This window comes from Periplaneta americana, chromosome 4, assembly GCF_040183065.1.
Source record: "Periplaneta americana isolate PAMFEO1 chromosome 4, P.americana_PAMFEO1_priV1, whole genome shotgun sequence".
NCBI classification, from domain to species: domain Eukaryota; kingdom Metazoa; phylum Arthropoda; class Insecta; order Blattodea; family Blattidae; genus Periplaneta; species Periplaneta americana.
The window spans coordinates 69,594,107-69,609,152 of record NC_091120.1 but is presented as its reverse complement, the minus strand read 5'-3'; the positions used below and the strand labels follow the sequence as shown (position 1 = coordinate 69,609,152).

Genomic DNA, 15,046 nt, shown 5'->3' with positions numbered 1-15,046 from the left:
GCAAACACAAGTGAGTCCATGTCAACACGAAACATACGAATTTCATTATAGTTCTAGCCAGGTGCACACAATGACTACCTGTTAAAACCATGACAGTAAGCGCCACACACACGTCAATTGTTTGATTTCACGTTTTGCAGCCCACGCTCTCGCTGGCGTCATTGTGTGGTAGTTAACCCTTAAATTCGCAAAGCATCCTATAGGATACAACAAGTTAATAGGCTATCTTAATATATTATAAAAGTGAATATGTATGTATGTATGTATGTATGTATGTATGTATGTATGTATGTATGTATGTATGTATGTATGTATGTATGTATGTATGTATGTATGTATGTATGTATGTATGTATGTATGTATGCATGTATGCATGTATGTATGTATGTATTTTTTTAAACCTTGTTTACAAGCATGATCCATTAAAAAAATGCAATACTACATGCTAATAGACTACACATTACAATATTGCTAACTCTTTCGAATACAATGTATACACATTATTGCTAGCCTATTCTATTTTCCCTAAATATACTATTTACAACATGTTAACATCTATGCTACTGTTCAGGCTTTTAAATACTTTGTACAACACTATTTTAGTACCTATTCCTTTTCTATTTACAGATAAAAAAACAATACTATTGCTAATCATTTTAAAAACTATGTTTAGAAATACACTATTTAACAAATTAACCTACTTTCCCTAAATTTACTATTTACAACGTGTTAACATCTATGCTACTGTTGGATCTCTTAAATACATTATACAACACTATTTTAGAGATGTATGTATGTATGTATGTATGTATGTAGGCCTATGCCTATGTTCTCTATACAAATCTACACGCTTTGACCGATATGTGCCAAAGTTTGCACATTTAACCTTCATAACCAGGAGAAAAACGTAGGCTATATTAAAGTTGTGCAAATGGACGTCAAATTAATTAAAAAATAAAAAATATATATAAATAAATACTATCAAACATTCATGTATAATATTAGAATGCAATCTTCTACAGTCAATTTGTTCTTTATTATTTTCTGTTGTATTCATCATCGACTTTCACGAGGCCATTATAACACGAAATTAAATAACATTGTTGATACACATCATGAAGGCTAAAACTAGATAATTCGTGCAATAAGTATCTTTAATAGTCCAGGATCGTATTATGAATATCTCGATGCAGTTGTAAATAGTGAGCAGACTGTGTTTTATCCAACTGAATTCTAGAATTCTTTCAAACTACAAGGATTGCTACAACATAATTTACTTAATATTGAATAACCAGAAGTACTATTGCGAAATATTGACCCACCAAAATTATGCACCAGCAAAAATTGGTGTGAAGAACTCATGCGAAACGTAATAGAAGTGGTAATATTAACTGGAAAAACGAAAGGAGAAGATGTTTTTATCTCACGTATTGCTATGATACCCATTCGATTTTAAGAAACTGCAATTTCAGTGCGACTAACATTTGCAATGGCCATATTAAAATTAAGTTCAAAGACAGTAGCTCCAAGTTGCAGAACATTGACTTAAAAACTACGTGTTTTTGTCACATCCTCGACTATATTTTATGCAAAGGAGGGGAAAAAAAAGATTTTACACATATCAAAAAGAAATTCAATGATATTTCTGTCATGTTGCTAATATAGTATGTGAATGTACCTAAGGCGACTGAAAATAACACTGCATTAATCCTAAAATATACGTCTCTCAAAATATTGTTGTTCACGTCCGAAAATATGTTACTACGAAATTATATCTGTATAATCACGTTGCAAATGTAGTATGTTATGCATTGTGGAAACAACAATCTCTTAATTTCTAAAATACCGTTAAGCCTATACGTCTCTCAGATAATTAGTCTCTATGTTAAAAAAATGACTTATTGCAAGTTTATACTGTATCTGTATTCTGTCTATAAAATAAGAATTAATATTTAATATGTTCTGAATTTCTGAGATATACATAGTTTTCCAAGGGATATAAAGAACTGGGTATGATATAAGTGGGTGTACAGCGATTAAGGGGTAAAAAATCTTCCAATATAAATTAAATTATATATGTAGGTCTGCATAATTATTGATTCGATGCTGAAACTGATCAGAAAGAGGAAAAGAAATCATATTTTCGTTGAGTTTTACTTTGTTCATAGCTTGATTTTTCTATTATTTTATTTGTATTTCTGGCGGTGTAGAAGAGAAGGCCTAATGTCCTTAACTACACCAGGATAAATAAATAAAAACAAATAAATATATAAATAAAAAAACCGTTGAACGTCGGGCACATGGTGACATGTTTTCTTTTCGGTGCCTGATTTACAACTGTTTTAAATTGAGTTAACGGTGGCAGGCATTTCGCTAAGGAGGTCATCAATTCGTCTAACTGACGTTAAGTGAAGATTAATCTTAAGGCTGGTTCACAATAAACCGGAAACGGAAACGACAACAAGAACGAGAATGGAAATATTGTTAAAATAAATGTATTTAAATGTGAGTATTCACAGTTAACTATTGTGAATGCTCATATTTAAATACATTTATTTTAATATTATTTCCGTTCTCGTTCTTGTTGTCGTTTCCGTTCCCGGTTTATTGTGAACCATCCTTTAGCTTAATAAAGACAATTCGTTTTGGTTGTCTATAATTAGGTTTCCGAGATTTCCGAAATTGTAATAACCAGTTTAATTAAAAATAGAAGCAGAAAGGAAAACCCGTGCAACGCCGGGTGCTTTCAGCTAGTATGCTATAATTTTAATAGTGCAATAAAAAAAATTGGTAGGAAAATTAAAATTTCACAATACTATAATATTGTACGACATATAAAATATGAACATTGCGATAGTTGTTTTCCTTACAGTCCGACACGGTTTAATAAACTAGTGTGAGAAATGAAGTTTTGCCAATTTAAGGATTAATAACTAAGGTTTAACTTTTTAAGGCAATAGAACATGTAAAGTGATAATAGGTACGCGTTGAAAGATGAGAATTCAAATTTTTTCTTTTATTGAATTTTTGGTAAAGAATTAGACTAGGTATACAGATTATCAATATTTCAGGATTTTGTGCAGCACTCCCAAGTAAATTACTGAAACACGAAATGTTATCGGCTGTAAAGCGAAAACAAACATTTTCTATTTTTTATAGCATCCCGATGTCCCAAGATACCAGTAGGCCTATGTAATAACTTAAAAGAAACCTATGTGTTAAAAAATATATAACATATGAAATACTTCTATTAACCCTCAACTGGTATCTATGGGTCAATATAGACACATATTGCTTGATATCGTAATGTGCACTTAAAAAGCGATACCAGTTGAGGATTAAAAGTCGTCTCCTATATAAGATTTTCAAACTTGAACACTAGTTTTGAGAGTCTTAGATGCAGCTTTTCTTGTTTTATATTACCTTCGATCGGAATAAGTTGAGATGTTCGTACAGTGGTCATGAACGCGGTTTAACGTCAAAATATGATATGGTTTTAACTTATTTATTATTTCGACGGTTTTGGCAACTTTTATACACTTTTCATTTTTTTTTATTTTATTGGGTTATTTTACGACGCTGTATCAACATCTAAGTTACTTAGCGTCTGAATGGAATGAAGGTGATAATGTCGGTGAAATGAGTCCGGGGTCAAGCACCGAAAGTCACCCAGCATTTGCTCGTATTAGGTTGAGGGAAAACCCCGGAAAAAACCTCAACCAGGTAACTTGCCCCGACCGGGATTCGAACCCGGGCCACCTTGTTTCGCGGCCAGACGCGCTGACCGTTACTCCACAGGTGTGGACTACTATTATAAATAATGTAGTAATAAATAACAGACATTCAAGCTACTTTTGTGTAAATTATTGCGTTATTTACGTGAAATTCATTCCGATTATTAACAGTTTTCTCTCTCTCTAATCATAAATTATCCAAGTCTTATTTAATGTTAATATAATATAGTAATGAATTTTCCATCGCTCCTAGAAGATTTAGAACTCTGTATGATGTGGATTTTGTAATTTTTCTTAATTTCGAAGCTATTAATAATTGAAAAACAACATGCCTATTACACGTATTTCAATGTTGTCTTAATATTTTGATACAAAAACAACTCCTGTTATTTTCGAATGAGCTTAATTGTATTTTCATTTTCAGATATATTTTTATTTCTTGAATATGTTTTCTGGCTTTTAAAGAAGTCTATGTATTTTCGATTGTTTGGTATTCTTGTGGAGATGTTTAATACTATTGTCATCAATTTATCAACCATAGGAATTCATTATACTTGCTTTGTCGGATATCCCTAGTGAATTTTGGACCAAATTTATTGTTAGTAAAATTGTTGTGGTATTAAGTAATGTGAATTTCATTTTTGGCGATTGTTAGCTAACATGAGGAATTCACAAGTACACTCCATAGTTATGTGATCAGCATAGCACGGAGGGATACATTCAACTTTTCTGTGAAAGGGGAATTAATTTCCACTTTTAATCGGAATCTACCTCATTTTTAGCCATGCAATATCTTATGTTTTAATATTTGTTTAGAAACATAATATATACTGTAATTTCAATTTTATCAATAAAGAAGAGCCATTTTATATAATATTGATGCTATTTTGTGTCCATTATTAAAATATGCATTTAACGTTCGCGGTAAACTTATACTTTTTATAAGCTAACACACTGTGTTTTCCTTTCACTCTTATTTTTACAGTGAAGATGAGATAGAGTGTACATACAATTACTATCTCGTGTGTATAATTATACGTTACATAAGTTATTTCACTTAGCTCTCAATTGAAAGTAAACGTTCTCTGTGACAGCACCTGAAAGTAATAGTTCTGCCCTTATCAGGCTGCACGATATATTACATGATTGGGACTATTAATTTTTATTCGTGCTATGATTTAATTCTATACTTTTGTAAAGGCGTAAAGGAAACTGGCCATTAAGCTGTCAAGTGAGTCGCACAAGAGAAAGGAAACATGACAAAGAAATAATATATTAGTTTTTCAGTTATGATATACTTTTTGAAGTACAAAACAATTACAGCAAAATGTTGGACTTGGAGGAACTGAAGCACGCATATTCATAACCTTCACACGATAAAGATTTTCTATTTGGCATCAGTTTGACTGTAGGATAGAGGTTGGTAATATTGTGATACGAGTGATATTGTGATAGTTCTTTTCGAGAATTTATTACAATTTTACTGAGCGAGAGAAGTACCGGTTTTGTTAAGAAACTTATCCACGAACATTCCCTTAATACATTGACGCAAAAAAATCGATCTTCCCCTAGCTCAGTAAAATTGTAATAAATTCTCAAAAAGAACTATCACAAAATTACTCATATCACAATATTACAAACCTTTACCCTCTGTTCATTCTTGTTCCTTGTTATGTTTTTCTGTCTGAAGAAAACATTTTGGAACTTATTTACAGAATTTTAATCATCAGGATCACGTTACCTAAAATCTGAATTATCTCTTTTCTGTCGATTCCGTTGCGTGAAGCCATTGGTAAATTGATCTAACAAATTGTCCGCTGGTTATTAATTCTTGATGCTATTATTTGAACAACAGTCAAGTCACCGGTGTGGTCTAGGGGTAGCGAACAGAACTCGTTTTCGAGTTTGAACTCTAGCGTGTCTTCGATGCCTCTTGTATAAATTACATGGTTGGATAAATTTTCGAGATTTACACAAATCGTAACACGATTTTCAAGTGCTCTATTGGCGAATAAAGTGATTCGCCAACTTCATTATGATCATAGGGCTCGGAAGTTGGTGAAATATCATCTTTTTTCTCAGACATCACAGACAATGCAGAATACAATACAAACGCGTTTCACTTCAACACGAACCAATATAGCCTACTTTTATTTTGCATAATTTTGGATTTTCGGTCTTTTATTGCCTATTGGTCATTTTTAGGAAATGTTGCACATTTTTTGTAGTTTTTCTTTGCCCTTTTCTCCTTATGAACGGTTTTTTTACGATGTAGTTTTAGTCTATATTCGAGAATCTACTGCAGATTGCTTACGCAATTCGATTGTGTAATACAGGAATTTTCCTTATGGTTGCATCACTCTTGACTTCTGATCACGTGTGTTACGTGCTTCTCCCTTTCAACAAAACAGAACAAATGCTGCAGCCACAGTGCTCTCAGTCAGCATATTGTATCTCACAAGTGAAGACATGAAAATTCCGAATGTATAACAAAGCAAAGTTATTTTGCGACAGTTAGTGACTGACTTTGGTGACAATGTATTTTCCATAGATGAAAGTATACTGTTTTTTATTTTATTTTACCGTTATAATCGTGGTCATTGTCTTTAATTTTAATGTCATATTTTCAGAAATTCAAGGTCATTTTATAGGCAATTTTTCTGTGATTTTTAAGTCATCAACTTCCGGGCCCTAATGATCATCATCATTCGTCCTATTCTTCTTTCATCGAGGATTAGATAATTATCTCTTCCGGTTTAATATTGCTTCATATTTCTCATGGGAGTCACGTCGATTGTCGTAATTTCGGTCTCTCTTCCAAAATCTGCTTTGGTGTTCCGGATGAAGTATCCAATTCTCTCTGCAGTTCGTCACTTTCTGAATGAATAGTTTATTCTTCTCTTGTCTTCATTAATGTGCATTCTTTGGTCAATAGGTGGAATCACAATTCTACTGCTTGTGTTTTATGTGTTCTGTTTTTATATCCATGTCTCACTCTCATGAAGTAAAACAGTAGTCCTATAACGGAGTTAAATTTTAGCTGTATGTATTTCTTGGCTATAGCCTTCAGGATTCTCTGGGTTCTGCCACAGATAGCTTGCAATTTTTTATTTTATGATTTAGGTATTAGTCTATTTCATATCCTTTCATCGCAGCCTAAATATATGACGTGTAAGACTTGTTCAATAACCTTGTTTTAGGTCTAAATAATAATTTTTGGTCTGGTCGCAAACGTCAAATGTAATATCATAACTTTTCCCTTGCGTTTGGATATTTTAATGTTACACATTTTGCTTATTTTATTTAACTCATAACGTTGGTTTTTGTATCCTATTATTCTATATTAAACTTAAAGCCACATAACGTTACTTTAATTATAAAAATTCGTAACTCGCTCGGATGTCGATTTTCACTTTATGCGCTTTTTTTAAGTATAGCCACAGGACAATGCAGTGAATTATTGCAATGTACCGAAGTACGTATGATATTTCCGTGCAGGAATTCTGCATTACTATATGGTGAAGGATAGGTGGGGTGGAGATGATATGCGTAAATAATTAATCACGTAGTGATTCAACACGGCGCTCATTATGTCGGATCCCGGCCACTTAGTCACTGTAATGAGTGCACCTTTGCACATAGTGTGTTGGACATTATGCCACTGTTACACATCTGTGACATAGTGCATGAGGGTTGGCCACTAAAGTGAAACTAAGAGGTGGAACTTAAACTGAAAGGATTCAATCCGACATCGGAACTGGATTCCGGCGTGGCTTAGTGGATAAAGCGTCAGCACGTAGAGCTAAAAACCCGGGTTCGAGTCCCGGTGCCGGAGAGAATTGTTTTCTGCGCTCCACCCATACTTCATCAATGCAGCGAAGCCTAATTTAGAATACTAACGCTATTTACGAAAATTCTCTCTCTATAGATATACTTTCAAAAATACTCAGAAAGTGTAAATAGACATCCAAGCGAGTTACGAGGATTTGGAATTAAGGTAACGATAAACTGCAAAAAGTATCATGCTCAGTGAATGTTTTCTAACGTTGAAAACATTATGTACATTATTTTTCCATTCTCATAGATAGCTGCACTGTTTATTTAGCGTCGTTATATAACCAAATATGAAACAACAGCGAAGGATTTCTATGAATTTAATTTTATTTTAGTTTTGTGTCATGTTTTGTCGTAAATTTTCAAAGATAGATACAGAAGATAAAATTATGTCCATTAGATTCCAAATAATTCATTATTTATCTTGTAACTAATATTACTATTTCCGCTACAATCATAATTAATATCAACACATACTTCGAAGATAGGTCCTTTTTGGCCCATTCCTTTTCACTTTAATAACTTTATACCAGAAGTAACAGGACTTACAAATTCTGTTACTAACATGACGTAGGTTCGCCGATAGTGACGTCATAAGGGAGATACAAGACAAGTTAACACGAAGCAAGTCAGTTGCCTTTAGAAGGGAAAAAAATCCACATTCGGGATCAAGTCCTTACTATATTTGCAACCGGTCATGATATTTAAGTCACAGCAGGGAATCCCTGTTTAATGGTGTATTTCCAGAGCGACTGAAATATTTAGTTGTTATTCCTTTATTAAAAAAGTGGGTTAGAACCTCGCCCGAAACTACAGGTCCATATTCCTTCTACCAGTCTTCTCAAAGGTTTTCGAAAAAGTTATATATAAGAGAGTATATCATCATCTTGATAAGTACAACATTCTCATTCCAGAACAATTTGGACTCAGAAAGAATAAATCACCTGAGCAAGCGAAGTTTAATTTAACTGATAAAATTCTGGAAGCAATTAATAAAAAATTACAAGTAGGAGGTTTATTCTATGATCTCTTTTAAGCTTTCGATTGTTTTAATCATAAAATTCTACTACAAAAATTAGAATACTATGGTATTAAAGACATAACATAACAGTGGTTTGAGTCATATCTCCTAAACAGAAAACAAAAAGTTGAAATCAAAGTATTCATTTACTCCTTTAAATCTACTTCAACATGGGGAAATGTTCATACAGGGATCCCGCAAGGATCTATATTAGGGCCTCTTTTTTATAATTTTTATAAATGATCTTGGTTCTTTAATAAAAGGAACAAGTTATCCTATACTATTTGCAGATGACACAATTATCATAATTACAGACAACTTTTCCACATTAAAAAAAAAACAGAAATAATTATCCTTAAAATATTTGTGACAGGTTTACAACCAATAAACTAGCATTAAACGTTAATAAAACTAACATAATTCAATTTTAAACCACTTCAAATTTAATCTCTGAAATATTAGACATAATCATCAACAATATACCTCTACTAGAAACATCAACAACCAAATTTCTTGGTTTGCATATTAATAATATAAACTGTAAAAGTCATATTAAAGAAATAACTCGCAAACTTAGCTCAGCATGCTTCGCAATTAGGTCGTTACAACAATTTCTAAACAGCAATATCTTAAAGACAATATATGTTGCCTGTTTTCATTCCATTATGTCCTACGAAATAATATTTTGGGAAAATTCTGCAGATAGTAAAAATATACATTCTTATTACAAGAAAGAGCAATTGGAATAATAGTTGGAGCAAAGACTAGAGAATCGTGTTACACAGACGATTGAGTCATGGTAATCATAATTATAATTTCCTGTGTATAATTTAAGTAAAAAAACTAGCATTTTGGAATTCTATCTGAGATAAGCAAATTGTCAAGTTTGTATCCGCACAATAGGTAACAATTATCCAATAGAGGGATATGTTATTATTTAAACGGATTAGATATTTAAATTTTACAAGACAGGCAAGTTTTTTGTCTTATAACCTGAAATACAAGTGACGAGGTAAGAACTTTAGACAGAAATGATACAGTTCAACTTGTATACATGTTTATACACGTAATCGGAGCATGTGTGATATTGATCTACACTCTTTTTTTGGGTGTGAATATTGAATAGAAAATGCCGATAAATACGTTAATTTTCTATTCGTAATTAAAGTTAAACAAACTTTAAATTATTAGGAAAATTATCAATTCAAAATATTAATTCGTATTTAATATGATAATTTATTAAAGAGGAAAATCTAAACAGAGTCAATTAGGATTCTTCTGTATAATGGTATGAGGATGCATACGGGAAACTGAAAAAGGAAATCGGAACACTTATTAAAATACAAATTAGCAATGTCATCTCTATTTTATGCCTACGAATCTTGTACATTGATAAAAGTTAAATTGAAGGTAATATAGGTCTGAGGTAAAAAAATAAATTTTGTTATAGCGGTCTCAAATTGGGAACATGAAAATTGAAGATAATATGGATGTAAGCTCTAAAATAAAAAATTTTCAAAGAAGTCTAAAACTATACAATAAATGGCAGAAGCGAAAAGAGGATGTTAAAGAAATTTACTCTCAGAACCGTCAATGATGTAATGTACTTTATATACTTACCAGAAATTGTAAAGAGCATGGAAAAACATCAGTGTGTAACACTGGTAAATATAATGAAGGGTAGTTGAGATAATAAAAGACGGCGAGAAAATTTGTAAATATTTACGATGCCTAAACCATGATAATAATGTCTATGATAATAATTCTGTAAATATCGTTCTTTGTTAGGAGGAAGCACCTGTTGTTGTACCCAACGTTCTCTCATAATATTGTGATAGTTCATATGCAATTAATACCCTTTGACAGAGTTTGCCAATATTGGTGAATCCGCAAACCATTATGTATTGGTTAGGATTGCAGGTGGAAGATGGGAAAAAATGTATAAATAGAACTCCAATATAGACCCACTGTTCTGTTTTCGAATTTTTGTGGACGAGAAAAGACCTGATTAAAAAGCAGAGTTCTTTGGCACTCTTTAAATCTTCCAAACGGGCTTTTCATCTGTATCTTCCGAAAGAAACTAAGCTTAGAGTTTTATATTCCCATAGTATTGCACTGCCCTCGTTCTAATGATGATGATATTATTATTATTATTATTATTATTATTATTATTATTATTATTATTATTATTATTATTATTATTATTATTATTATTATTATTGGGAGCGGTAAGTAGTAGATCCTAAACTTCGGAGATAAGTATAATATTTAGTTGAAAACCAAAAATTCTTCTTTAGATGACAGACTGTAAGATATTTCGAATTTTCTTTGTCGTTGAACAAATACTGATTTATCATTCCCTAATTACGAAAATTGAGCCGATTGGCCAAGTACGTTCGTCAATTTTAACATAATTTTATAACAGTATTGTTCATTCATAAACAGTGAGTGTCCTTGGTCATGTCATAAGCATGGCTTAAGACCGCCACATAAAACAAAGGAAACACACAAAACAATTGAAGGGCTCAGAGCCAAAGGCGACCAACGCACAATTTTGTATTGTTCATTATTAAGCCTTTTTTCAAAACCATACATTTTTGTTATAGATTCATGATATTTTTTTGTGTTTATTCAATGTAGACCATTTAAAATAAATTGTGAAACCAATTATTTTTGTAAGGATCCTCTTAATATCAACTCTTATTTACTCATTTTGTAATTGTGGGTTAGTCGCCTTTGGCTCTGAGCCCATCAATTGACTTTCGTCCAGTTCTACTAGAAGGGAGATAAATATAAAATTCCCCAAATATATTAGGTTTGTAGTCAAAAACACTACAAAATATGAGTAACTGTTATTTAAAGTTTCTATAGGTTAAAGGTTGGTAATATTGTGATATGAGTAATATTATAATACTTCTTTTTGAGACTTTATTACAATTTTACTGAGCGAGAGGAAGATCGGTTTTTTGCGTCAACATATTAAAGGAATGTTCGTGGACAAACTGCTGCACAAACCCGGTCCTTCTCTCGCTCAATAGAACTGTAATAAATTTTCAAAAATAACTATCACAATATTCCTCGTATCACAATATTACCAACCTTTACCCTATAACTTTCATACACATGTTTCAACATTTTCTATTGCTGCAGATTTCCATCCGTTCCAGAAAATGCAATTGTCCAGTGCTTCTATAATCAGTGACAGCCTTTAACTCACGTGTTGGAAATATTAATATTTATTTATTAAGTCAGCTGATATGTAAGATTATTCAAAAGTCAGGAAATAATATATGATTATTTTCACAGAAGCTTGTGCTTAAATTCCTTCAATATTTTTGCTGTGGCAAATGAAATAATTAAACTGCAATCCAAGTTGTACTTGAGTGGGTTAGAGTTTTTTTTTACTCACACCAGAAAATAATAATAATGGTTTTGCCACTACAAATTCGACTTAAATGTTGTCTTATAATGCAGGAATAATTACTGCATTATCTAATCGAATTGGGGATGTTTGTTTGTTAATAGCTATTTCGTGGATATTAAATTTTGGAAGATGGAATTATATTTATTATTTGGAATTATTAAAGGGTAATTTTGAAATGGAAATTATTTCCTTTCTTGTGGTTATTGCTGCTATAAGCAGGAGCGCTCAAATTCCATTTTCTTCTTGACTTCCTGCTGCTATAGCAGCTCCTACTTGGTCTTATTCAGTGTCACTATGAATGTAATAAGGATTGTTCCAGTTCATTGAGAGAATAAGAAAACTAAATGGGTTGAGATATGGTCTCTGCATTTTGCAATATGTTGTCATTGTAAAAGCTTGTAAGAATATTTGGGGATATTCTGCAATTTTTTTTTCTGAATTATGTACATTCTTCAGAAGAGGGGCAACTAATTGTACAAGAGAAAACTGGTGACCATATTTTGAATGTTTTGAAAAGTGTTTGTATCTCAATAATCCCTATTATTTTATGAACAAATCTTTATTTTTATAGTATATAGACTTGCTTCTTAATAAAGTGAACTTCCAAATCTTTCTTGACGTTGGAATAATCTTACACAATATTTCTTTAAAGTTTTCACACGGTAACTAGTTCGTAATATATGGTATATTAATTGAGAGAATCAGTGGCAGAGAAAGGGATGAGTAACCCGTACTGAAACAACATTTTCAGGTGCGGTTATGAAGATCGGTCTGCTGTCTAGAAATAATTTGTAACAACGTGACACCTGACTACATAAGTTTACAAATTATAGAAAATTATACTAAGTTCTTTGTTGTTCCGTGACCTTATAAAAATGATTTCGTTTACCCTTCAGATGCGTCGTCATGCGTTCTTTTAATATGAGACAGCATCGACCAGTTTTTCATGATTTACGTTGCGATTAGGGACTTCAAAATTTATTTGTAAAATCATCTTAGGGGCAAATCGCTTTATTGTAAAAGAAAAAAACATGTATTAGAACTTTCCTTTCTATTATGAAAAATTTCTCAATAAAGCTACATGTTTCCAAATATAAATTATGAAATATATTAACTCAGTTTTCAAAATACCGTAATTTATTCTTCAAATATAAGTTAAAATTCCATTCCTAGAGAATGTATGTTTAACTAAATTGAAGGATGTGATCCGAAAACATATTAAGTCCATTTTTATGAAAAGACTGGACTAGTTTTTTTATCCATCATTTTACGAACTGAGCGAGTTTTCAAGTGACATGCACAATAACCAAACAACTATTTGCGTTGTTTTGGAAGAAAATAAACTTAAAATATATTGATAGAGGTTTCAAACAAATATATTGTCGTTGTTCCTGCAATAACTCCTATGTGACATATTTATCGATTTTGAGATTTTTGCTCTATTAAATAACTTAAATAATGATACAGAAAATAATAAAATCTCCTATATGTAATTATATTTCCTTGTTTCTAAATGGAAATATAAAAATAAAATATAAAAATTGGAAATTTATCTTTTGAAGAGGTGGAGAAGTTCAAATATCTTGGAGCAACACTAACAAATATAAATGATATTCGGGAGAAAATTAAACACAGAATAAATATGGAAATGCCTGTTATTATTCGGTTGAGAAGCTTTTATCATCTAGTCTGCTATCAAAAAATCTGAAAGTTAGAATTTATAAAACAGTTATATTACCGGTTGTTATTTATGGTTGTGAAACTTGGACTCTCACTTTGAGAGAGGAACATAGGTTGAGGGTGTTTGAGAATAAGGTGCTTATGAAAATATTTAGGGCTAAGAGGGATGAAGTTACAGAAGAATGGAGAAAGTTACACAACACAGAACTGCACGCATTGTATTCTTCACCTGACATAATTAGGAACATTAAATCCAGACGTTTGGAATGTAGCACGTATGGGCGAATCCAGAAATGCATATAGAGTGTTAGTTGGGAGGCCGGAGGGAAAAATATCTTTAGGGAGCCCGAGACGTAGATGGGAAGATAATATTAAAATGGATTTGAGGGAGGTGGGATATGATGATAGAGAATAGATTAATCTTGCCCAGGATAGGACTAATGGCGGGCTTATGTGAGGGCGGCAATGAACCTCCGGGTTCCTTAAAAGCCAGTAAGTAAGTAAGTTTCGAAAATGTAAGAATTCACATGCTCCTATGTACGGCTGCCATAGGATGAATAAATGTTTTTTTTTTCCTACTGAAAAACTGTATATTTTGTACATAGGAGTTCTTGCAGGAACAACGACGATATATCACAAAAATGGCCAAATAGACTAGGCGAGTTTTGGGATTACGCTCTTCAATTCTTTATTAATTTCATAATTAATATTTAATTTCCCTCTTTATAATTTTATTATAATTATACGAAGTATTACTTTCTGAGTTACTTTAAAGATTTGGTAAATAATTTAATTGTTAAGAATAACGTCACAGTGGACAATTTTACTAAGTAAAAATGTGTTTGCAATTTTCAACCCATATTCTCCAAATTTTATAAATGTAACTTGACCCCTATCTGACTGATTCATTAAATTGCAAATTATGATTAACACGCTCAGTTGATAGACAGTACTTACGATAAGCTTCATGTTGATGTGTTACGAACAAGAGCGGTTCAATTGCTGGTGACAGTTGGAAGAAGTGAGTGCTTTTATATCTTTCATTCAGCAATACAAACTTTCGCGCCTTCTCTCTCTTTTTCTCCCCTCCTATTTTCCTTTTTATTTCTCTTCATCTTGATGTCTCCATTTCGCCACAGTAACGCACTCTTGTTACTTAATCATCGGTCTGCTTTCCCCGTACCATAGGGTGAGTTCAGAAATTTTAATAATTAATAGTACAGTCGTAAACGTGGGATGGAATGTTGGATGCCATCTTGAATGGACATGTTTCATAGCTTATTATATAATTATGGACAAGTTTACGTAACCTTCATTTGCACGCCAGTTCGGTGTGAATGGAGGTCCCCTGCA

The 15,046-nt window shown here is 32.1% G+C and overlaps 1 protein-coding gene across 1 annotated transcript in view; it reads right to left on the bottom strand.

Annotated features, from left to right (window-relative positions):
* The window catches only part of LOC138698918 (uncharacterized), a 72,780-nt gene extending 57,985 nt beyond the window's left edge, over nucleotides 1–14,795 (bottom strand). Inside the window, exon 1 of the mRNA XM_069825114.1 lies at nucleotides 14,651–14,795. Within this exon, the coding sequence (XP_069681215.1) occupies nucleotides 14,651–14,662 (12 nt within the window). The 5' untranslated portion in view covers nucleotides 14,663–14,795. The remainder of the gene's footprint in view (nucleotides 1–14,650) is intronic.
* Between the last annotated feature and the right edge of the window lie 251 nt (nucleotides 14,796–15,046).